General features: G+C 35.1%; 1 protein-coding gene across 1 annotated transcript; it reads right to left on the minus strand.

Moving 5' to 3' along the window:
- Positions 1-926: 926 nt before the first annotated feature.
- On the minus strand, positions 927-27,166 carry POLI (DNA polymerase iota). The gene is made up of 10 exons (XM_079943348.1): positions 26,904-27,166; positions 25,322-25,444; positions 23,191-23,355; positions 18,946-19,098; positions 16,525-16,761; positions 15,534-15,712; positions 14,618-14,709; positions 12,201-12,331; positions 7,062-7,267; positions 927-5,099 (listed from the first exon to the last, which is right to left on the minus strand). The coding sequence occupies exons 1-10, from the start codon at positions 26,941-26,943 to the stop codon at positions 4,278-4,280; spliced, it is 2,148 nt and encodes a 715-aa protein (XP_079799474.1). The 5' UTR covers positions 26,944-27,166; the 3' UTR covers positions 927-4,277.

A 27,166-nucleotide genomic window follows, 5' to 3' on the forward strand; every position in this document is an offset into this window, starting at 1 on the left:
CAGCCACATAGCACAGGGAGATCAGCTGGGTTTTTTGTGTCCACCTAGATGGGTAGGATAGGGAGGGTGGGAGGGAGATGCAAGAGGGAGGGGATATGGAGATATATATATATATATACATTTAGCTGATTCACTTTGTTATAAATCAGAAACTAACACACCATTTTAAAACAAATATAGTCCAATAAAGATGTTAAAATAAATGAATGAATGAATTTTAAAAATGTAAAAAAAAAAAACTTGAACACTAAATTAATTGGCATTTATACAACACTCCACCAACAGCAAAATACATATTCAAGCACACACAGAATATTTACTTAGTTACAGCACATTTGGGGCCATAAAACATCTCAAAACTTATTTCAAAATGTTCTGCAGTAGAATGAAGAAGTTTTCTGATCTTCGTCCAGAGTCCCTGGCATGGAGCTCCTAAAACATTTAGAATTTCCCAAATGGGAGTGTCTTTGTTATTCATCATGGACACTGACAATGTATGCTAATGAGGTGATTCGTTGTGGGTCCCTAGATAGCTTATATCAACAAGATGACTTAGGATGGAGATAGTCCACATCAGAAAGACCAACCACTTGATTAGAATGTTGAGGCTTTGAGCCAGTCTGACATCCAGGGAGGGTAGGACAGGGAAGCTGGAGATGGAGTTCAATCACATGGCCAATAATTTACTAAATCCTCCCTATGTAATGAAACTCCAAGAATAACTCTTGACTTCCTTAGATCTTAAAAGTTCTCATCACAAGGAAAAAAAAAATTAACTGTGTGGTTACAGATGTTAACTAGACTTATTATGGTGGTCATTTTGCAATATATACAAATACTGAATCAATATGTTTTACACATGAAACATGTTATATATCAATTATATCTCAATTAAAAAAAAAACTCCAAACTTCCTGATCCCTTGATATATTTTATTTCTTGACCTGGATGTTACATAGTTTTCGCTTATGATTACCCATTAACATGTCCATTCATTTATGTACTTTCCTATACACATATTTGACAATAGAAATTTTAAAATATTGATATTAATCCAGATTCAATGAAAGACATAAATCTGCAGATTCAGAAAGCACCCAAATCCCAAACATGATAAAAATAAATATATATTTTGACATATAGTAAAAACTGCAGACCTCCAAAGATAAAAGTAAATATATTTTAAAACCCGAGAAGTCAATTCTAAATCCACAGTTCTGAAGACATAATTTTAGAAAGTAAAAATAATCCTATTTTGAAGAAACATCTGCAATACAAGAAAAAAAGGTGAGCCTCCCCCCCACCAACAAAGATAAACATGTGAGCAAACCCAAACATTAACTATATAAAATACTAACAATATCCAATTTGGAGGTTATATAAAGAACTAGAGGAATTTGATTAAAATTAATATATTTTAACATCTTTGTGTTGTTGTTTGGAAAGAGGGTACAGATATATACAATTTTTAGATGTTAAGTATGTTAAATTTTTAAGGGTAATCAAAAACTTAGAATGTTTAAATTTCAAATCAGTAGAAGGAAAATAGAAAATTCAACCAAGCCAAAAGGAAGACAGGAAAGGGATAAGGATGGGAAAGAAGCATAGCATAGAAAAAGAAAAAAATAGAAAGCACAAAATAAGATGGAAAAAGTAAATCCAAACAGACTTGCACTTCTGCACTATGGTGGGATAGATACTCTTAAGTGTTCTCCCAATACAAAACACTAGATTCTGAAGAAAACAAACGATTTAATTCATTGCTGGGTTGTGCTATATAAGAGAAATTTCCAGGTCCCATCCCTCTACACTCACACAGGGGAAAAAAAAATTGAGCTGAAACAAAAGCAGGAAAGGAGCAGGAAGCATCAGGCAAGAAGCAAACTTGTCTGAGTGCTGAAAATAAGACAAAGACAAACTGCATTCAGTCAGGAACCTTGCCGGGGCTACAGTGGTGCCAATGGGTTTGGTACTGCCTCACTGGAAGCAAATGCAAAATCACATCTGAAGGAAAGTATACACAATTTAGGTCCTTTGTTTTCCCACAGATTTAGCTTAGCCACACACTAAAGAAAACAAGCCAAAATAGTACACAACAGTATTTAGTACACAATGGTACACACAAAAATTTAGACTTATAAGACTTAAAATACTGAAATGATCAGAAATAGAATATGAAATATTTATGAAAATTTTAAAATTAGAAATGGACTTACAAGAGACTATAATGAATAAACAGGAAGATTAGAAAAAGAATAAAATGAAGAATATAACTACTGACATTAAAACCATTATTAGTGTTTTTAAATCGATCAGACATTGCTGAAAAATGAATTACTAAATAAGACACAGAGCTGATGAAATTAACCAAAATGCAGCACAAACAAGATGATGAAAAATATGAAAGATTAAAGGACATGATAGAGTAAGAAAGTCCATCATTTGTGCAATCAGAGTCCTAGAAGAATAGAGCAGCAGAATTTGAAGAGTGGCTAAAAATTTAATAGAACTAAAATGAATTGAAAGATACAGAAAGCCAGCATACACCAAGAATAAATAAAAAGAAATTCACATCTCCAAACATTATAGTAAACCTGTAGAACACCAAAGAAAAAAGAGATTATTTTATTAAAAGTAGATAGAGATAAAAAGATAATCTAAAAAGTCAGACGCTGAGGCACAAAGATGTTGAAAGACCAACTTAAGGCCACAGAATAAATAAATAGCAGAGCGGTGATATACCCCTTGCATTCTCATTTAAGAAAGTGTACTTTTTACTACTTCATTTTCTCTTTTTAAACTGTCCCAAACTGTTTACTTTACTTTTCTTAACCTTTTTTTTTCTAACTTTTCAGTTGTCCAGTGATTTCTGGCTGAAACAATTACAAGGATTATTAGAAACTTTGTAAAAATGTATTATCCAAAAAAGTAATATATCCCTTCATATGAATTTTAACTACCTTACCAGAATACTGCATGTAGAAAATTCTATAGCCTTTGATCCTAAGCACTAAATATTTGCATGGTAAATAATTTCTGACATTCTTGCTCCAAGTTATTGTTTTTGATAACCCCAACTCCCTGTTAAAAATCCTTGTTAGGGAATTTTCAGATGTCAAGAAATCTAAAACTAATTAAAGGTCCTCACCAGGAAGAAAATATTTTTAAACAACTTTTATTCACGTTTGTACACTTTATTTTTATCATCCTTTCTTTCTTATATCTGGAAAGGATATAAACTTGAGAACAGACCTACTCCAATCCAATGCTGACCCACACTTTGGTGCCTTCTAGAAACATTCTCTATGTCCTGCAAATTATAAAATGTCCACAAGCTTATATCTGATTCTTAATCTTGAAGGCAAAAGGGGAACGCAACAACAATGGGAGAAATAGGATACCCATCAATTTAGTCACTGTGTATGATATCCTTAATCTCATCTCCAAATCTTCATCTACAAAATTGTAGAGATTAAAACACACCTAATCCATTGTTTTTAGACCCTACAGACTGGCCAGAGGAAATGGACTTCTTCCATTATCTGACATTCTTAAAGACCTATCACTTTGAATTTCTAGTGTCATCCTTCCCTTAATCAACTTGTATGGAGAGTTCCTTCTAGTTCTTTACAACAAATACACTCCCCAGACCAATTCCCTGCTGGGCCTCTGCCACACAACTCATTCGTTCAGTACTTACTGAGCACCCTCTGTGTGCCAGGCATTGAGGTAGGTTCTAGGTATACTAAGAATCATTAATTGAATATACATTGCTTTGGTATTTTTTTTAAATCAACTTATCGAATGGTACATAGTACTTCAGTCAAAGACATACATTTTTAGCAGGCAATAGAATTTCTTATAGCTATTTCCTAATGAGGTGAATTTCTTGAGCAACTCCATAGTTCATAGAAAAAACCTGCTCTTTGGTACAGCATACCAATGATTTGGCCACTCTATTTTTTATATAGTCATATATATCTTCCTCCCAATGTTTCCACAATGAATGGAAAATGTACTAATGCTGACCATGATATTCTTTTTATTGAAAAGCAATATAAAATAGCTTTAGAAATAAGAGGAAGGTAACATTTTACATTATTTCTGTTACGAATATTTTTATGCTTTGTGCCAGAATTTACTTCCCATAACTATGTTTGCTTTATCTGGAACATTTTATATTGTGTTTCTACATTATTGAAAGTATTAGTGTTTAATTTAGAAGAGCTTAATAAACTGTTAATCTGAGAACGTCTTTCCCTTTTTTCTGAGCATGCTTATTTATGTACAGTGTGGAAATCTGATCCTGTTCTCTTCCAATCAGCCAACAGTTCTTTTTGTACCTCTTCTGGTAGTTCATAGAAAACTTCAGGATCAATGTCAGAAGGAAAAGTAATTTTCTCTTTGGTAGAATCTTGCTCTCTATTTTCTGTAAGTCCTTCATGAATAAAGACTGTTGCCATTGGTTGTTTATGGCTGTCTGTAGTGCAGTTTTTGGAGAAAAGTTGCTCACTCTGCACATTTGGAAATGAATGGAAAACAGATACAGCAGGGTCTGTTTTTGAAAAGTGGAATCCTTGAGACTCTTTAGGTCCTTGACTCATTAGTTCATCTTTTAAGTTACTGTCTATATAATGTGAATAATCCTTTTGGCTAGACACATAAGAGGAACTACTGCTATTTAAACCTGATGTTCCTGGTTCACAGGGAGATACAGAGGATATCTGTTTGGTATTGGATAAATGATCCCTAGGATTTAAGGAACCATCTTGCATTTGTTTTGTAGAAAAGAAAGATAATACTCCTCTAGAAGCACGTAATGGACAACTCAAACTTCCTTTCCCTTGAACTTTTTCTCTAGATTTTCCAGAAAGGATTTCTTCTTGAATATCTACTGGAAGCTGCTTAAAGACCTCTTGGTCAATACCCGCAGGAAGTGAGGAGAGTGGAAGTTCATTACTGTCTTTTTCTTTAGAAAAACTTGTAGTATCTGGTGGAGACTCCTCAGTTCTTGTACTTTCAATTTTTCCAGTTGGTAGAAAATCCCAATTTGTTTCCTTGTCTTTAGAAAAATCCTCCATATGAGTGTCTTTCATTTTCTAGAATACAAGGGTAACAGAAAAATTTAGATAACTGATATCTTTTAAACATTCATGCTGCTGAAGTGTGATTGTAGCTATTATCCAACCAACATGTTTCTATCCTACTCTATAACTTCAATCCTTTTGGCCAGTTCCAAACAACTAGAAATGATCAATCCACCACAATTAGTCACACAACTGTGTGGATCTTTACTCACGATTCCAGGAAGACGGCTTCCTTCCTAGAAAGCACTGAGCCAGAAGGTAGGTATGTACTGGAAACCTGGAAAGGACCTTAATCATGTATTCAAACTTTCAATTCTGTGAATAAAAAGACTGGTGGCCTATAAAAATAAAATGATTCACCAAGGGTATCTAAAACATATGTATATGCACAGATAGCACCAAGGGCTGGTTTTCTAAAATTCCCTATTTTTGAAGTGTAACATTTAACAGAAAGAAAAAAAATACTTCTATGGTAAAAACCCAGTATCATTATTAAGATGTAACACTATTCTATATTTACATGAAATAAAAATTTTAAAACACCTTCCATTTTAATTTGCCTAATTTTCCCTCTAGTTTCAAGCACCATAAAAATGTACAGATAGTCATATATAATTCAGGAAACATCAACACATTAGTAACTTCCAAAAAGTAAAAGGAGAAGAGATTTGGGTCACTGTTTTTATTGAGCATGAACTGTGTGCCAGACATGTACAAGGTACTTTCACTTATGTTTACTCTCTAATACTACTGTGGATGAGAGACCTTTAATTCTCATTCTACAGACTAATTAAAAAGTAAACATCTTTTTAAATGTCAGTTAATATACAGAATAAAAAGGGTCACCGAAAAAAAAGTAATTAGAAGAGGGCACTAATTCAGTATTTCCATAACACTATTCTGTTCTCATTATAAGCTTAAATGTAAATGAAAATATTACTAAAATTATAATGACTGATTAAACAATAATAATAAAGAAAATAATAAAAACATTTAAAATTAAGAGTTGGACTTCCCTGGTGGCGCAGTGGTTAAGAATCTGCCTGCCAATGCAGGGGACAGGGGTTCGAGCCCTGGTCCGGGAAGATCCCACTGCAGCGGAGCAACTAAGCCCGTGTGCCACAACTACTGAGCCTGCACTCTAGAGCCCGTGAGCCACAACTACTGAGCCCATGTGCCACAACTACTGAAGCCCACGCACCTAGAGCCCGTGCTCTGCAACAAGAGGAGCCACTGCAATGAGAAGCCCACGCACCGCAACGAAGAGCAGCCCCCACTCGCTACAACTACAGAAAGCCTGTGCGGAGCAACGAAGACCCAATGTAGCCAAAAATAAATAATAAATAAAATTTATAGATAAATAAATAAAATAAAATTAAGAGTTAATTGTAGGCATAAACAATTTAGTAAAAGATGATTATTTTTTAAAGCATTTGGTAAACAAAAGTTTGCATTTTCTTTTAGTCATGTGAAAATATGACTAGCCTCTGCCTCTCTATTGCCACACTCTTAATTTCTACAGTTGTAAAATGAGGAGTCATATTCTATCAATATTGCTACCAGAATTTTATGTAATTTCAAAACCAAGAAAATTTAAATATTTGAACAAAGACATTTGGCGGGGGGGCGTCACTGGTAGCTTATGTATAAATTGACAACAAGATTAGATTTCCAGTATTTGAAAATATTTTCATGTGAGCTAATCATCATATTCCTATATACTGTTATAAAATGTTTTAACAGTTCCAAAACAGAGAACCTCTATCAAGGTTTTCTCTTTTATCCAGCGATGTTTATGTTTTATTCTTAGGTCACAGTACAGTATACTTAAGGCTAGAAACCATAATATGAAAGGCACTATTACAAGTAAGTCATTCAAATCATATCACCCAAAAGAATCTCTAACTTATATCAGTTAAACACAAATTTATATCTCTAAATTTAACCATACAAATCCAGTAACAGTGTACTTACAAAACTGTGCTTGCCAGAGCGTGAAGTTGTTGATAATGATGGTGTTAAATAATAATCAATAGTCCCTTTCTTAGCAGTATTTAGGGCTTTAAGGTTGCAGAAGCACACACTTAAAAGGGTAAGATGAAATGGCATCTTCACATTCACCATATTTCGAAAAAGTTTCATAAGTACATCAACCATTGGGGTCATCACATCATAATTTCCTAAATAAAACGTTTAAGAAGACAATATCTAAACACATTATATCATAATTGATATTAAGAGCTTAATCTAATTTATATTGCTTAGATTAAGAAGTTAAAATCCTATAGATATCATTGGGACATCTTGACATTATTTACTGAACTGGGACAGCTCAACACTAACACCAACTGCCAAATGAGTTAAAGTTTTCAGAAGATTTGAAATATGGAACTTTTAGTTACGGGAGAATGATGAGGTCAGAAAATCTCCCCATAAAATTAAAATAAAACTGAACAAAATGGTCAAAAATAATCATTCTGAGATTCTGGAATGAACCAAAGGCAAATAAAGTGAGAAGCATTGATTTATGAAAAGCTGCTGGAACTTAGGTAATGAAGTGGGGACAGCAGCCTTATTGGTTGGAGTTGCTTGTATCCCCATTTACACAGTGCGGTTTGTATAGTAGTTTTACCAGGATGAGGCTGGCTGTGAAAGCCGGAAGCTTTGCTGCCAGAAAGGACTGACCTGATTTGAGGTAGAGGGCAAAAGCCCACACCCAGCAGTGTTGCCAGAAAAATGAACAAACTTGGTAGGAAACAAAGGAAATCACATAGCTCTTGAGCCTGGGGTGGCAACTGTGGTTGGGATGAGTGAAAGATCAATGGACCAGCCATAAATTTAACCAGGAGATCTGGAAATGAGAGAACCACAGAGGGACTAGATAAGCTCTCCTCACAACCCCAACTGACTGAGAGCTGCACACACAGAGAGGAGCCAAGCTTTCCATATGTCTCTCACCAGAATGGCAGCAAGTATACCAGGGGAGGTGCAAGAGGGACGAGCCGAAAATAAAGGCCAAGGCAGATTTGAAAAAGGCCTAAATTTTGAAAGTGCTCTCCAACCCAAGCACTTGTCTGCTGACAGAAAATGAAAGCCTTCCAGGCTGTTGTATTTGAGCAAACCTTTGACCAATTATTGTCTAACCACCAAACTATGCAGACACAGGGTAATCTCCTAAGAAGACAAAATTAAAAATTTAAATTTAAATTAAAAAAAAGAAAAAAAGTTAAGCAGAGAGATCAGGGGCAACACATCACAGGGCAGGTAGATTCTGCAGCTTAAGTCCAGACAGGTTACAAAGAAAGAAAAGGAGAAAAAAGCCCACAGGGAAAAAAAATCCAAATCCAGAGTTTCTAGAATACATTATCTAGTCCAATTTTCAACAAAACATTACAATACATACAAAAAAAAAAAAACCAGGAATGTGATTCTTACTCAGGCAGAAAAAGCAGTCAATAGAAACTGACTTTAAGTTCAATTTAGCAAAGACTTCAAAGTTGCGATTATAGATATTTTCAAAGAATTAAAGAAGATCATTTTAAGGAAGTAAAGTAAGATATAATAACCACTACCAAAAAAGAGGGAGTCTCAATAAAGAAACAGAATCAAACATACAAACAAAACAAAACAAATGGAAATTCTAGAGTTATAAAGTATAGTAACCAAAACAACAAAATCACTAGATGTGTAACAAAGTTTTGAGGTGACAGATGAATCAGAGAACTTGAATACAGCTCAAAAGAAATTATCTAATCTGATAAAGAAGAAAAAAAGTCTGAAGAAAAATGAATAGAATTGCACACACCTATAGGACATTATTATCAAGCACACCATCATATGTGCAATGAGAGTCCCAGAAGGAAAGAAAAAGAAGAGAGAATATTTGAAGAAATAAGAGCCCCAAACTCCCCATATTTCATCTAAAAATTTAGTCTACAGAATTAAGAATCTCAATAAATCCCAAGTAGGATAAACACACACACACACACACACACACACACACACACACACACACACACACACACAAAACCACTTAGATATACCATGGTCAAACTGCTGAAAAAGACAGAGAGGTAAATAACTCATCACATAAAGGAGAACAACAATACAACTGTGCCTGGTAACAATTTATTGCCTCTCAGCTACAAATCAGACTTCAGTAACTGCTGTGTGATAATGCATTGGACTCTAAAATTTTTTTTACATTGAACTCAACTGTTAAGTTTTGTCAGTAGAGAGAACTGGGGGACCATTAAAGGAGAAAGGGTGTTTCTCTTCCTGGTTCCGATGTACTGTCATTTACCTTTTCTTGCTCCCGTAACATGGTCTGTGTGCAGTACATATGTGTGGAAATATCCAATAGTGCTGTGCCATACCACGTGTGTGTGGAATGCTCAGTCCCTCAGCAACCTCCAGCCCCAGTCTAAGCCTAGTGACCATGTTACCATGGCACTAGCAACTCAAACACTGCACATACCAGGCCTGTGCCATAAACAGCACCCTGACCCTTCCTGCATACCCACCTAATAGGCTTGACTTGCACATGCCACAGAAGGTTGTTTCCTCCAGCTCTTCCTGTGCAGGCACCATACCCTCCACCTTTGCACTAGCAGAAGAATGAAGATTCCTTCAGCATAAACACCTACCAGTCTCAGCTTGCCCACATCCTGGAGGATTGTTAACAGAAGCCCTCTCAACATGGACACCTGCATACCCCAGCTCATGCGCTGCCCTGCCAGTGAGCAAACTCCCAATATCCCAACACCTCCTGTGCATCCACCAATCAGCCTCAGCTCATCTGTAGATCAGAGCATGGTATTCTCTTTGCCCAATAACTATGGACCAGCTCTGGGCCAGGTAACTCAAAGGATTTCTCTACCATTCAGTGTTCTGCAACCACACCTTCTCCTTGAGGGGTAAGAGGACTCTCTTTTCCAAGTTTGCCCTTCCTTGGATACTTTTTCTTAGCGCTCGGGTACCTCTTAGAGTATCTTTATATCTTTATAGTTACTCCCCTATCATAATTTGGTAATTCTTTGAAACTTTCCCTGTTCAAATTTCTGTGTGGTTATTCTCTCTTGATTGGAACTAGTAACAGGAATCTCTCCTGATTAAGCTATTAACAGCTGCCTCCTCATCAAAAATAATGAAAACCAGAAAGCAATGGAATACTATATTCAAAGTATAGAAAGAAACCAGTAAAGGATTATATATCCAGACAAACTGTCATTCAAAAATGCTATTTTGGAGAAGTAGTCCATAAATTTTAGTTAAGTAGAATGGTTTGATAGTGTTGCTCAACTCTTCTTTTCAAATGCAAACGGAACATTCTCCAGGGTAGACCATATGCTAGGCAACAAAATAAGGCACAATATACGTAAAAGGATCGAAGTTACTTTAAGTATGTTCTCTGATCAACTAAAATCAAAATGGAAACCAACAAAAAGAAATTTGAAAAATAATCAAATATTTGGAAATTAAACAGCAAATTTCTAAATAAGTTTAAGGGTCAAGGAGGAAATCACAATGGATATTAGAAACTACTTTAGCGTTAATGAAAAAGAAACACAACAAAATTTATGGAATGCAGCTAAAGCACTGCTCAGAAAGAAATGTATAACTTTAAACTTGAATTATTAGAAAAGAAGGTAAGTATAAAATAAATAATGTAAGCTTCCATCTTAAGAAACCAGGAGTGGAAAGGCAAATTAAACCTAAAGCAAGCAGAAAGAAGGAAATAACAAAGATCAGAGCAGAAATAAATGAAATAGAAAGTAGAAAGACAATTGAGAAATCAATGACACCAAAAGTTGAATCTTGGAAAAGATTAACAAAACTGATAAACCTTTGCTAGAATGACCAAGGGAAAAAAAAAAAAAAGAATACACAAATTACCAAAATCAAGAACGAAAGAGAGGACATCACTACAGACCCTACAAAAATTAGGATCATAAGGGAATATTAACAACTTCATGACAACAAATTAGACAGCTGGGATGAAATGCATACATTCCTAGAAGATACAAATGACCAAAACTGACTCAAAATGAATAGAAAATCAGAATAAACTTGTAACAAATAAAGAAATCCAATTCTTATTCATAAAAGAACAAAGCTAGAGAACTTATACTACCTAATTTCAAAACTTACAACAAAGTATCAAGGCAGGGTGGAACTGGTATAACGATAAACATATAGATCAATGGAATAAGAAGGTCAAAAATAAACCCTTACACTTATGGTCAATTAGTTTTTGACAATGGTGCTATGGCAATTCAAAGAGGAAAGAACATTCTTTTCAACAAATTCTGTGGAACAACTGGATACCCACATGGAAAAGAAGGAACTAAGACTCTTACTTTACACAACACATAAAAATTAATTCAAAGTGGATCTAAGTAGAAATCTTAAAACTATAAAATTTCTGGAAGAAAACATAAGAGGAAATATCTATGACCTCTGAGTTAGGCCAAGAATTTTTAGATGATATCAAAAGTACTATCCATATAAGAAGAAAAAACAAAACAATGAAATACCATTACACAGTCATGAGAATGAGTATAATAAAATAAAATGACAGTACTAAATGTCAGTGAGAATATGAAAACACTGGAACCCTCTATACTTTGTTGGTGAGAATCTACATTGTTATATTCACTTTGAAAAAAAATGTGTCAGTTTAGAGTTCAACTTTACCATACAACCCAGGAATTCCACTCCTTGTAATCTACCCAAGATGAACAAAAGCATATACTTGCCCAATGACTTGCACACAAATGTTCACAGCACCATTTTTCGTAACAAATTTTTCTAACAGTCAAAAACTGGAAACAATCTAAATGCCCATAAAGAAGTTATCTCGTGCTATATAATTAATTACCATAGTTTTGTTTTCTCTGGAGTTGGGAAGCATTCCTAACTGAGTCTTTACTTTTAATATCTATTAAAAAACAACAAAGTTTTCTAGTGAAAATTTCATATAGAATAAAAGTATTTAATAGTTCACTAACTCCCTGTGAAGACTACCCATCTTTGGATCATATTTCTAACTCAAAATTTGTTTTTTTAAGAGTTCGACCTGCCAATTAAATTATCAGAAAATTAGTCCATTACCTATCCCTAACTTCTGAATTATGTGGGATGGAATTGGGCACTGACGACTCTCACGGCTATAGTGCTTCTCAGATGAATACCGACGGATTATTAATCTTACTGTATGTGGCTTCCTTCCATCTTGGCAGACTCTAAAAATAAAGAGAAAGAGGAAACAAGGAATTAGAAAAAGTATTATCTAAAGTTTTTTTAATGGTCCAATATACCTCATTTACCTAAAGGTGCCAGATTTAGTAACTGTAACAATTATAAATACAGTTGATAATTAGGCAGTAGGCAATAAAGGTCCCTGAATAGTCCAAGCAAACTTCACAAAGTCTACATAATAAAGCTCTGAAACTTAAATAAGGCTCTCAGGCCTCATGCAGAATTGAGTGCTATCAGAAAAAGAAAAGAGATAAGATATAATAATAACAAGCCATTTTACAATCCAAATCCAAAACATAACTAAAAGCAACATATTAAAATCAGCAGGAAATTTAAGAAAGAGAGAATCATTTACTGACAGAAGCAAATATATTAAAAAATGACAATTTTTTACACATGTAAAAAAAATAAGATTACAAAAAAAAATTTTTTAATGAGATTATTTCCGTCAAAAAGCACTCCTCAAATAGATCCAAGGGAGTCAGTAATATCACCATTATATGGCTTTAGAGAAATAATGTGAAAGGCTAATTATATACTATGTTTAGGAAGGTAAGTACTTGTCCATGCATCTTAAAAAGTGTTCCATCCAAATAATCTTGGTTTTAGTGTTGAAAACAAAACTTTTAATGACATGGAAAATCCGCTTATAAAGTAGAAAATCTAATTACTAGAGAAAATAAATGTCATCAAAGAATAACATTTTCCTTTCTATATGTGTCACAAACATAAAATACAAGTATTATTAAACATACTCAAATTGATTTTGAATTAGAAAATTTGGATTTTTGTAGTAAACAATTTTTTTCTTATTGCTTTATCACAAAACTTCTTGACTGCTGCTTTATTAAGATAATATCTTAAATGGTTCCTGTAAACATGTTACTAGTTTAAACATCTTCCAGTTCTATTAAGTTAATATGCAACTCAAAGAGTGCAATTTGGTTCCTATAACTAATTAAGACATACTAGAAAAAGGTTATACTCTAAGCAATCTTAAGACCAGTGCCTAGGGAATGGATTAATGGACCAGTGCCTAGATGTATGATTTTATACCTCTTACATATCTATAGTATTAATTATCATATGCTTGAGAACATTCACACACACGCACAATTATTTTTTTTGCCATTTACTTAGATGGCATTATACAACTCAGTCACTGATACAAGGGGCCACTATGTAGAAAAGGGAATGCCAAGCAGAGATAAGGAGAAATGGTTAATAGTTATTTCACAGGTTTAGAGCATCTAGACTCATTTCTGGGTTGATGCTTCAAATAAGAGAACCTATAAAATGTATACTTCTTGTGGTTTCTCTACGTACACAACTTTTTCCAGTGACCAGGCATTTCACAGTAGTCTTATATTTAGCTGAAACAAAGCAGATAACCCAGTTTCACTAGCATAGTCACAGGCTCAGCCTGAGTCATATCACTGAAGCTGGGTCATATAGCCAGCCAGTTGCATGCAGCAAATGATGAGCTGCGCGGCCCTGCTCAAGACATGGGATTGCAATGCATGTTGCATGACTGCGAAGTTGAAGGAAATATCACTTTATCAGTTTTCTGAGAGTTACAGTCATCCAAAAACCATTTTCTCTAGTCACATTAGCCATCCTAGCATCATTACAGAAGCACACCTACCCAAAACTGTTAGATCCCTGACACCTCACTTTGAGAAATCAAAGAAATGGGAGGAAAAGAAATGGAGTACTGAGAAATAGATATATGATGGCAAAGGGGCATCAGAAAACTAAATGTCTTGTTCAGTTTATGCAATGCTATTTGTATACTCATAATCCCAATTGACACTCCTCATGTATTTATAGGCCAGTAACCCTGCACATACCCACAATCACTCTCACTGCTCACACATAATCCCATTAAGCTATTCCTTCATCTGACTCCATTTTCTTGCACATGGTCCGAGGCACAGGAGATAAAAGGGTTCTTCTGCTTTCTCCATCAATTTCCTATCCTCAATCATCACAAAGTTTATAGGTGCCGTGATTCTAGAGATACCCATAAAACTCCCTTAGGTTAATGATCAGCAGCTTAAGATCCACAGTAAACCACAATGTTACTAAAATTAAGACCAATGGAAGTAGATGAATTAAATTTAGTTAAAAACATCTGTTACTTTATAATGATCTATCTTTGCATGTTTAGTCTCCAGTTAATCGGTAAGTTCCAAGATAGAACATCAAATATTCTTTCCATGTACTATACACAGAATCTATAAGATGATACGGCAAAATGGAAAAATCACCTGTTCAAAAGACTAGCAAGTAGCTCTTCAATCTTATTTTTAGCTTCAACTTCTGATGAACATTTTTTAAATGAATCTTCCTCACTAAAGGACTACCAAAGAAGCACAAATAAGGATTAATAAAAACCCAAATAAACATCTCCAATTATCAGTGTGTATGTTAAATAAATATTCAACACATTCTTTACTAACTTACCTCATGTACTTAGTTTGAGCCATTTAGTTCACTTTTATATTAAATCTTTTTATCTGCAAGTTATTGTACTCCACTAGAAAGTGCACTGGAAGTCAAGAAAATTACAAAGCTCTAGTACCAATGCCACGCTTTACTGTACAATTACAGTGAGGCTCTTAATCTCCTAGGACTTGAATCTGAGTTTAACCTTGGGCAAGTTATTTAACCTTTCTAAAGTACAGTATCTTCATCTTAAAAAAATAATGGGAGGAAGAGGGAGTAAGGGAGGGGGAAAAGGTATAAACAATAGTACTAACTACCTGGAAGACTCACTGTGAAGATTAACTGGGATAATGTATATATTATTATCCCTCAGGAAAAAAATTCATCAATGTTATCTGGGTGATTATACCTTTCTCCATTTCCTAAACCATTAGACTACTCTGAAAACAAGATTTTTAAAAATTAAAATATTTTGCCTACTGTATACAATATAGGCTATTAAAATTAAGTAGTATTCAATCACAGTGGCTAACTTGAGACTTAAATACTAATTCTTAGATTCAATTTAAGACTATTTATTAATCTACTATAATAAATAGCCTTCTCATAGGAAAGGGATCATGTACTAACCTAAAAAGCAAATTAGAATAGTAAGAACACAGTAGTAAAACTAGAAATCTTTACCTCAAATAATGTGACAACCAGTATTCAGTTAAAATGAACATCATCGCCACGTACCTGAGGAGGTCCTGAGGGGGTCACAGGAGAGTTATCCTCTCCAAAACTGAGCTTCTGGATACGCTGAGCAACTGAAATTCCTAATTCCCTTTCTAATATTTTGGATGAAAAGGTTTGAAGATCACGCACACTACTGATACCCAGTGCTTCCAGACGTTTGGTAGTTTTATAGCCAATACCTAAGCAAAAAGAGATGCATACGGTGTTACAATAGTTTTTCTCTTTAAAATTAGCTAATTAAAATATTATAAAGATATCAACCACGTCTTTTGATACCATAATTTGTATTTTGCTAAGATCAAACTTTATTAAAAATTAGGTTGTTGTTCTGCTCAAGACCTCTGAGTTATGAACCACCTTGAAAACCTAACAACCATAGTATAATATAATGAATAAGGAGACAACCAATAAATGCTGTCTTGATATTGATAAAATGAAATTTTTACCACCTGTTACATAACAATGTGGAAGTATTGAAGAATCATAGTTATTATCCATGTAAAGAAAGACTGTCACTAGAGCAATTAAAATGCATTACCATTTGCTAATTATTAGCTAACTTGACTGATTTCTATACACAATACCACACATTTATATCTGGAGGTAGGAACCATCCCAAATACAACTTCGAGCCAGAAAGCAAACAAACGAATCTTCTCATTAGCGAAACTCCTATGACAAAGTTCTTGCACTAAAACTCAGTCATACTTTACCACAGGAAAAAATTTAATGCTGTGATAAAGGACCATACGTTTCCAGGTTATAACTTTCATAATCATATTCAAACTATACAAAAGTAGGTAAAACTAGGAAAATACTTTCATATATATAGATTCCTAATATAGATTCCCTCCAGAAAACGTCAGGTTTTTTGGTTTTCACCAAGAGCCGAGTACACAGGCTCTAAAAATTAATTACACGTAGCTGTAATTTTTAAACTTAAAGAAATACAATAAAACCAATATATATTTTTCAAATATATTTGTCTTACCTGGCATTTTCTTTATGTGGTTCAAACTATGAATGAGATCTTGAGAACTTTCAGGTAGTAAGAGTGTTTGCTGATTTGGTTTAAAGATGCCAGACACTAATTTTGCCAATAATTTATTAGAAGCCACTCCAGCACAGCCTGTGAGACCCAACTGATTATACATGGCTTCCCGCATCTCAGCTGCAATCTGAGATCCAATAAGTAGTCTGATGTGCAAGATGTCATGCAGGTTTATAGCTATAAAAACAGCCAATGTTGTTAAAAGTCACCACCACAAATTTTAATTTTCTTTTTAACAAATGAGTTTTAAAAAGATAAAGGGCTTAATCTATATCCAACCCCCCTTCCCTACCACCATACTGCTACACACTTAACTAATCTCTCTTGTCCTTCACAGGAATTCTGTAAAGTAACTACCACAAGTAAATTCCAAGGCCTGTGATAGCAAATGCATACTGGGAGTGCTGAATGATTAACAGATTACAAAAATTGATCACATAAAAAATTCCGACAGACATTAGTAGAACTTTTACTCATGTTTATCTGGAAGTAAGCATAAAAGTAAGTGTTACATTAATGATAAAGCTAACATTACAGCTTTAAAGATCTGAATCTAAACTTTACACACCAGTGGTATGTGCTATTAAAAACAATTTTGGATTTGTATACAGTTTAAGAGATCTTTTATTAAAAGTATAAGGAAATTATATAGAAACAAATTTTCTTAGGTGTGAAAATGACATTAGAGTTATATGAGACAGTCCTTATCCTCAGGAGTATTTACATTTCAAGTGTTATGATGTCTGTAATAGTGGCTCAACAATCTATCAACCAATCAATAAACAGCAAGATAAAGCAAATGTGGCAAAATGATAACAATGGGAGTATCTACAAGGAAGGGCATAATGACTGTTCTCATTATACCATTCTGTCAACTTTTCTGTAGGTTTAAAAAAAAAAATTAACACAATCTTACGTGGAGGAGAAAGAAGAATTCATGAAGAATTAGATATTTTAGGATATAAGACCTAGCTCTCTGCAATATGTTCTAACAAATAGAATCTAAGTTTGCTTTAAAAATTATACAGAAACACATTTGGAACCTTCTTGCTACCCAGACCTCGTAAGTGACAAAAGAGCACAGGTACAAAAGACACATGAAAGCTTCATATCTTCTTCTAAGGCAGAATGGTAGCTCTACTTCTTTTCTTCTTTAATATCAGGGAGGTGGATAATGACTGGAGATTGATCCACCAGCACTCAAAAAGGGGGAATAAGAGAAAGCACATGCTGCCTGAAACCTATGAGCAAGTATGTCAGGACAAGTCTTAGAGAAAAGCAGAGTAGCTTGCCTTCTACGTGGTATGATTTGGAAGTCACCAGCAGTCACAAGATGTTTGAAAGCCTAATTAGATATTCAGTAGAGTTGATTGCAGCTTATTTTCAAATGCAAATAACCCTGGAAATACCATCAGTCATTCATACTTTAATACGCGAAGGAGAGGAACCATTCTGTTTTCTTGCTAAGAGTTGGCAAAGATTATTTGAACTGATTAAATATGAGCTTGCAAAATATGGCAGGTAGCCCTGGACAAGCTTCCACAAGGGCTAACTTGGGAGGGTCTTGATGCCTTGGGAGAATAGAAGTGAACAAGCAAAGAGACAGCAAAGGCAAATTTAGTCTACCTAAAATTTTGCTTAAAAATGGTTTTAAGAAAATCAAAAACTACTCTAAAAAGCCAACTCCTGTAACTTAAGGATGACCTGAAGAGTCATCCTCTTTAAAAACGATAACACAGGGACTTCCCTAGTGGCACAGTGGTTAAGAATCTGCCTGCCAATGCAGGGAACACGGGTTCGATCCCCACTCCAGGAAGATCCCACAGACCACAGAGCAACTAAGCCCGTGTACCACAACTACTAAGCATGCACTCTAGAGCCCGCAAGCCACAACTACTGAGCCCGCGTGCCACAACTACCGAGCCCGCGTGCCACAACTACCGAAGCCTAGGCACCTAGAGCCCGTGCTCCGCAACGAGAAGCTACCGCAATGAGAAGCCTGCGCACCACAACAAAGAGTAGCCCCACTCACAACTAGAGAAAGCCTGCGCACAGCAACGAAGATGCAATGCAGCCAAAAAATTAAAAAATAAAATAAAAACCGTAATACAGGACTGTGTCAGAGAAATGAAAAGTGCACAAAGCACTGAGCTACATGTCATCAAAATACGATTTTCTGCCTATTTAATATGGAATATCAATACCTGATTTTAATCATCTTAGACTGCTGAAATATGGCTAATATATCCAACAAAAGCCAGAATACTTTCAGAAAGACATAATCGACTCTCTGAACTGACTGAACATTAAGAAATGTAGATACTTTTAGTTACTAAATTGAATGAATAAGAACCCACTTACGCTGATTACCGTATACATGACCCGACACAGTCAGTGCTGAGGGTTCATCCCTTTGAAGCTGCTCTAGTCTCTTCTCAACCATTTCTGTTAGATCCACAAAATTTTCATCAAATCCGAGTCTCTCAACAACTGGACTAAATTCTTCCAACAACTCTAAATTAAAATAACATTGGAGCACAGATGTAACTGAAGTTGTAACTAGAATAGATTTAACTCTTTTATGCTTAAAAAAATAACAAAATATGTTGTTAAAGGTTTTACATATATTCACAGTCCCATAATATCTTTAATAAAGTCCTCAGTTAACTGGGATTTTTTTTTTCTGTACCACATTCTGAGTAAAGGCAATATTTTCCAACAAAATAAGTCCAAAAATAACATTTCCTGGGCAGATGCTCATAGCAATAAATTTCTCAATCTCCTATACCTATAATTTCTCTATCTGTAGTACATTAAACATCAATGCTTATAGTTAATTATGATCTTGAAGCAGTAGGTCAAAGAATAAATTATAGTCTGCTTAGAAAAGTAAAAACAAGTAATAATATATTCTAGCTAAGTTTTTCATAAGAATTTTAAAACGGCAAAACAAAATAAAATTTAAAATGTCCGGTTAATACTAATCCAAAGAGAAAAGTTACTTAATTTTCAAAATATACTACAATGCAATACTTTTTGATTAGTCACCCTCCAGCACATTCCTTAAGGGCAGAGATGGCCCATGACTTACATGTATTTGAATGCCCAGCCTCTAACAGAATGCCTAGTCCATAACTCAAACGTTTACTAAATTGAGCTGAACCAGGATTTGAAATAAGTTCAAAAAGACTTATCAATTCTCATTTTTAGGATTAAAACTAATAATTTGAAATCATTAAGAAGAATTTTCACTTCTCTCTGAATCACCTATGATACCAGCTGGATGGCAGAAAACAATCTATTAGCCTCTTATTATATAAAAATGCATAGGTTCTTAAAGTCCTATAATATGAAAGCTCTGTTTTATTGATGCCAACACTGATAACAGCAGGAAAAAACAATTAATAAAGACAACAGTGTGATCTGGTAACCACCAAAAATCACTTTCAACCTACCTAGAGAAAACCATATATCTACTCTGAGGAAAAACTGACAATGTGTCTGACCATATAAAAGGATTCTTTTGAATTTCCCTCATCAATCTCTGCTTTTCCTCCCCAAAAGTATATACCTGATGTCCAGCAGTAACAGATAGAAAATAAAAGTTTATCAAAACAATACTATATAAAAAACAAAGAACAAGTTAAGTGCTAAGGAGAAAAGCAAATTAAGTACCGAATCATGCACAAAGCTGGTGGATCACTGAATATTGATTGATTATATTGGTTCTATTACTAGGTCATAGGAATAAATCACTTATCCATTCCTGAAGTTAACCTCTTTTTTGCTGTCAACTTGTCAACTCCATAAACAAGAGGCATTTATTAAACATATGATTACACAAGGCCAAAGAGAGGAGTTATAATTAGAGAAAAAACTATCTAGACAAAAATGTAATACTGTAGAATAAAAATATGAAATAAACAATAAGGTTATACATCATAAATAGGTCTGAAATAAATTCAGTATAGGACTATTAGGCTATGTTCCTATTTCAACTCAGATAATACCATGAAAAAAATTAACAAAATAACATTTTATTGATGCATAAATCATACTTAGAATATTTATTGTTATTATATTAGTGCATTTTTAATTCTTTCAAGATACTACTTTATAAGTTAAGAATCAGCATAAAAACTAAGATTTACTCATTGAATTTCCAGTAGATATTTTCACTGTGAAGAGTTGCAGTGGCACAGAAATCATAAGAGAAAGACTGATAAATCTGACAACATAATGTCAGACAATACACAAACTGGAAAAGTAAAAAACATGAAACACAAATTGGAAATACATTTATAACACATGACCATCAAAGGGCTAATTTCCTTAACTTCCCCAAACAATGACACAAACCAATCAGAAAACAGAGGAGCAATCTAAATAAAAACGGGCCCAAGTGGAAAGGCCATTCACAGAAAACATATATAAATGACCAAAAATACATGAAAAAATGCTCACACTTACTTATAGAGAAATGCAAATCAAAACAATGATTTACTATTTTTTCTGCCTATAGGCAAAATCTTTATGAATATCTAATACTGTCATACATACTAGCAATATGTTGGGACAACCTCAAGTGCAACATATAGCAGTATTTCTAATGCAAATTATCTTTGATCTAGCAATTAAACTTTAGGAACTTACTTTAAGGATATCTTCATGAAAGTATGTGAAAATTTCTGTAAGAGAATGTCTACTGAAGCATATATTTGTAAAAGCAAAAAGTTGGTAACAGAAATAATCCCTCACTATCAGGGAAGCCACAAAATTTACAAGATATCTTTTGAACAAAAGGAGGTGCTATTAATAATTACATAGGGACAATGGGCATAAAGTGGGACATACTGTCTTCATATCAGTAAAGGAATGGTTAAATGTTTGGGACAAAATACAACAGAATACTGTGCAGGCACTAAAAAGAATGAGGAAGAGCTATATGAATGAGATGAAAGATCACCAAGAACAAAGGCAAGATGCACACTGTCTGTATTATATCACCTCTTCTATGTACAGTAAAAATTAACTTCTGAGTATTCAGATACACACACATAATTGTGCACATTGTCTATTCACACACAGACATATACACATATGTGGCGGAAGGGGTTTGGGTCATTGTTTTACACATATGAAAAAACCTGATACTGGTTTTTGCATCTTGCCTTCTACTCACTCAACAAGGCATATCTCTATGAGTCAAACAGTACAGCACCAATTCATTCTTTTTAATAGCCATATAATATTCTATCATAGAGAAGTCTTAGTTTATTTAGCCATTCTCACCCTGGTGAGCAATTGTTTTCATTCCATATTTTTAGCAATTATGAACCATGCTACAAGAAACATTTTTGTACATACACATTATTTTAGTTCTATTAGATAAATCCCCAGCAGTGGTATTATTGGGTTAAAGAACATAATAGGTATCTTTAATTTCAAAACATGTTTCTAGATTGCTTTCTTGAAAAGGCTGTAATACTTTGTTTCTACTTTTTCTCACATTCTTATTTTTAGTACTAATGAATTTGAGCATTCTTTTTCCACATTGTTGAATTTGCTCTTTTTGTTAATTGCCTATTCATATCCTTTGTCCATTTTTCTTAAGTTTCTTTTTCTTGTTAATTCCTAAGAGCTCTTGGATATTATATTTAATGCTTTCATCTGAAAACTGCTACAAATAACCAAAGAACAAGTAAACAAAAACAATAGCAGGGCTTCCGTGGTGGCGCAGTGCTTGAGAGTCCGCCTGCCGATGCAGGGGACACGGGTTCGTGCCCCGGTCCGGGAAGATCCCACATGCCGCAGAGCGGCTGGGCCCGTGAGCCATGGCCACTGAGCCTGCGCGTCCGGAGGCTGTGCTCCGCAACGGGAGAGGCCACAACAGTGAGAGGCCCACGGACAGCAAAAAAAAAAAAAAAAAAAAGAATTTACTAAAACAATAGCAAACAAGATAAATAAAAAGCTGATCCTTATACATTTTAAAACTGTATATATTTGCCATATGCCAGTACAACACATGGTTTCATTTTTCCTGTAATTTACTAAAACACGAAGATTCAAACCCAAACCTTAGTAAGGGGGAGTTTATCTACACTGAAATATTTAATATATACATAAAATCTAAGAAAAAAATATACTCCTTATCTTTGCTAATACTTCCTAACAAATTGGTTTTTAATTATGTTAATCAAACATTACAGAAGCCTCTCTCAACTCCCATTAGTGCATTAGAGTACAGCATATTTCTTCATAGTTTATTTAAACTTGGCATTTAAACTTATAATTAAAATTACCTGGTTCTTTTTGGTTTATCTTCTCCCATTTTCTCACTTAAAAATTTTTTTACATTTTCTCATATTTATGTAAACATCAGCATGACAGAGTTCAAATTCCTTCCAACTATACATTTTTGTCACCGTTACTCATAATATATTAAGTCATTCTCATATAAATTTTTTTTACATGGGAAAGCCCCAAAATAAAAGGAAACTGACTTATGCATTTTACATTTATTAAAAGATTCATGTAGTTAACAGGCATCCTATATAAAAATTAATGCTGAAATTATATTGCCCATAATCTGTACCTGTAACGTACCTGTAACCTTATATGACACCTCTCTGTAACGAGTCAAATCTTCTCCATTAACTAATACTAGCTGTGGACACTTTTCTTTTGCATCTCTGACATTCATAAGTTTCTTAACTCCAAGTTCCCTAGCTTCATAGTTGCAGGTAACCACCAAAAATTTCTGCTGAACCCCTATAAGAAACAAATATTTTATGAGAAAAATATTTTATGAGGATTAAAAATAAAATTTAAAATATAATTTACTTATTCCATATTATAGTTGTAATACCATGTTTTGATAAGAATAAAAAGCGCTCAGTTAAAAAATACAGCCTCCATTCATCAAAGCTCTATGAAGTACAATTTAACAAAAATTAGCACAAACGAGCAATTCTATGAATTCTGCAAAAAGACACAAACAAAATCCTTCGAGGATTTTTTTCAAACAATACAAAACCAAAGAATTAACTCTATATAACTTTATATATAACTCTAGGCCATGTTTTACCAAAAAATAAAGCAGATGAAAATAACTGAGTACAATTAACTACCGGTTGCTGCTAGAAAACCTAACTTGTCTTCCGAGTAACTTTCCAATGAATATAAAGCAATGTTCTGTTACAAGTGCCAACCTACAGCAATTACTAGGGATCTCCCCCAGTGTTCTAATTATTGAACTGTTCTTCATAGTAATCTTCAGAAAAGATTATAGAGAGTGAGGTGGCATTATGAGCCCCCTCCTTATCAAAATGATTAAGTTATGATCATCTACAGACTGTTTAAAAATTCTAGTTTTCCGGTAGCTTAAAATTGCTAAAATTATTTGCTTTTCTCTTTACACAAGTTGACTACTTGTTTACCACTATTAAAGTAACGTTCATCTAAAATATGTAAAACACAAATATGTAGATGGGGAAAAAAAGGTTATGTCCATTCCCCTAATGTAAGACATTTTGTTTCTAAAGTGTTGATACTATAAACAAGGCAAAGAAACATTATTTCGTATATTTTTGATATACCAGATTATGCCCAAAAATAGAAGCACTGGGTCAAAAGTAATAATTTATGATTCACCAGTGAACTATGTAAAAAATCAGATTAGTAACTTCCTTAACTAAAAAAGTAGTCTTTTAATGCAGGATTAATGGACTCACCATTATGTCACCAGCCCAAGTTAAGTAGTCATATATTTGCTTAGTACAAATGGAAGACTATGCTGCTTTCTCCTAGAAACTTTCAGCATTATATCCCTCACTTCCTGGTAATCATTCATTCCTGCATCTTAATTACACAATACCTTTTTACTAATCATTACTTACAGAACATCTTGTTACCATGCTACTAGTTAGAAATGCCTTCAGAAGAAAATTGAGGTCCCCTAATCCTAACTCCTTGACAGCCTTAATTTTAAAGATCCTAGACTGACCTTGGCATACCAAAAACTAGTCATCAGTCATCCCTCTGTTCCTTAGTAAATCAACTAGGCTGAGTTGAATTGGGGACTTATCAAAACCAAAATAGACAACAGAGGGAAGCGGCAGGTGAACCAAAATTGCTCTTTATGCTTTTACTAAAAGATAAATCCTTACTACATGCATAAAATAAATTTTCAGAAATTTAAATTACTTTCCCAATTTAAGATATAATAAAAAAAAGAAAGTTTTTTTAAAAAGCCAACATAATAGTAAGTAGATCCCCAATGTAAAATTTCTCTTTGCCTTTTAAAGATACTTATGATTTTATGGAAAATTTGTACTGTATGCCTTAACATTTTGGGTTCTGTTCAAAATCCAACTATTTTGTCGAATGTTACACAATTCAAGAGTTAATTTCAAAAGTGAGAGAATAGATGACAACTTCCATTAAAATTAATAAAAGAGATTGTTCTTGAGATAAGACGGTTGTAAAATTTCAAACATTGAGAAAAAGACTAAAAGTTTATCATGGTCTCTCTGTTCATCCGTTTGGTGAACTATACTACTTGTGTCACATTCACCATTTATTAAACGATTATAAAGTTTACACCTGTAGTGAAGCAAAGACTACTGTCTATAAAGCATCACAGAACTGCTTCCAACATTTATTAATATGGTTAATAAATCATAATAAATAATGAATCCTATTATACAAAGAAAATAGTATCAAACTCCAGAATTACCTAAAGGTTTGCCCTTTAGTTCTGGATGTGAGATCATTTCTACTTGTGCGTAAAAGCAATCCAGATCCACGTGTACTATGACTCTAGATGAAGAGCTTCCTGCTGGCACCACTTGATCATGGACTGTGGCACAATATGCAAAGAAACATAAAAATACATTCAGGCAGCTTATCGCCTCTGAGCAACTGCCAGCCCCTTAAAACACGGCAACTGAGAAAGAAGAATGCAGAGCGATTTTTAAAGTTTTTTTCCTGGATTTATCACATGTGTCAAAGCATCTAAAAATTACAAAGACATGAGAGAAACTCCACCCACAGTATAGTCTTCAGTCCTGTTTACTTACTATTTCTTTGTATACTATATTTTTCTCAGGATAGTAATAAATTTAAGGAAAAAAATTATCAATAATGGAAGATTGCAAGAGGTAATCCTAGGACTTGGAAGTTTATGGGAAAATTTAGAGAAAGTTGCAAGGGGCAGAAAAGTTTAAACGCTGATCTTTCAACCAACTTAAAAAGTATTCTAAGTGGCATGTCCTTAAATTAAAAAAATAATCTGAAATACAAAGCAGCACAAGACAGAACCTATGGGTCCCGATGGACTACATCTAGCTCCCATATGATATCAAGATTAGCTGGTTCAATGCTGAATACCCAATACCTAAAACAGAGACTGGCATATAATAGACTACCAATGAATACTTGCTAAATTGCAAGACAGAGTAAATATTTCCTGAATTTTAAAAGTGGTTCATGTCTTGAGGGAAGGGGCAGAGGGATAAGACAGAGGAGATTACAGCTCTTAACACCAGTTAAAAACAAGGCAGGCTAAATGCAATGTGGTTTTCTGGTTTGGAGCCCGGAACAGAAAAAAATTAAGTGGAAAAAAACTGGTAAAATCTGAATAAAGCTTGTCCTTTCATTAATAGTATGCCAATGTTACTTTCTTAGTTTTGACAAATGTATCACGGTGATGTAAGATGTTAAAGTTAGGAAAAGCTATCTGTGCATCTCTCGGTAAATCTAAAATTATTATAAAATTTAAGTTTTTTAAAAAGGGGGCGGGGGTCTAGGAGGCAGGGAAGGAGAGCCTTGGCCCCAGGCCCGGGGATTGGCGCGCTGCAAAGTAGGGTCCAGAGGCTGGAAGTGGGTCACCGGAGAGGCGGCCACTGCAGACGTGCCTCGTCCCCGGTTCCGAGCTGCGCCGTCCCTTCCCGTCTGGGCTGAGCCGGGGCCCCAACCTTTGCCAAACGGGCGACAAGTTCCCCCGCTACTGCAACCTTTAGGCGGCCGGGGACTCTTCCGCTTTCACTGGGCTGTTTCAGGGATTACAAATGCAACCTCGATTAACCAACTGACGCGCCCACCCTACTACTGGTCAAAAAATCCCTCTCGGGATCTTGGCCTCAAAACACCGGGCAGCGAAGGGCAGCTCTCTCAGCGGAGCCCGGAAGACGAAAGGACCCGAGCCGGGCGGGACGGTCGCACCCCAACGGCCGCCGCCACTGCCCCGGGAGTCCTCCCGCCCCGCGCTGCTCATTTACACCAAGGGAGGCCGCCGGGCTCCTCAGGCCCCAGCGCACCCGGCGAGCTGCCTGCTGCCCACGTCTCGGCCCGCTCCATGCCCAGAGCCGCGTCCTCTTCCTCGTCGCGGTCGCCTTCTTCCTCAGGCTCCACCCCCTGCTTCTGCGTCCCGCCCCAGCGGCCAACCGCAGGGCAGCTTCCGACCGCTTCCGCCCGGTCTCCAGGGAAGCCGCTCCGGGCTGGCGCCTGCGCGGTCTGCGCCGACCCGCGGGCTGCTCCGAAGGACTCGCCGGCTGGGAACCCTCCAGACCAGCGTGCGGGG

This window comes from Stenella coeruleoalba (assembly GCF_951394435.1).
Source record: "Stenella coeruleoalba genome assembly, chromosome: 14".
Lineage (NCBI taxonomy): Eukaryota > Metazoa > Chordata > Mammalia > Artiodactyla > Delphinidae > Stenella > Stenella coeruleoalba.

What these genes read in the sequence shown, in the direction of transcription:
- POLI (XM_079943348.1), bottom strand. Translation starts at nt 26,943, where the DNA reads ATGGAGCGGGCCGAGACGTGGGCAGCAGGCAGCTCGCCGG. An exon ending in GGCAGCAGGCAGCTCGCCGG is followed by an intron (nt 25,445 to 26,903) that starts GTGCGCTGGGGC and finishes ATTGTGCCACAG; the next exon opens with TCCATGATCAAGTGGTGCCA. An exon ending in CCCCCTCAGGACCTCCTCAG is followed by an intron (nt 14,710 to 15,533) that starts GTACGTGGCGAT and finishes CTTCTTTGGTAG; the next exon opens with TCCTTTAGTGAGGAAGATTC.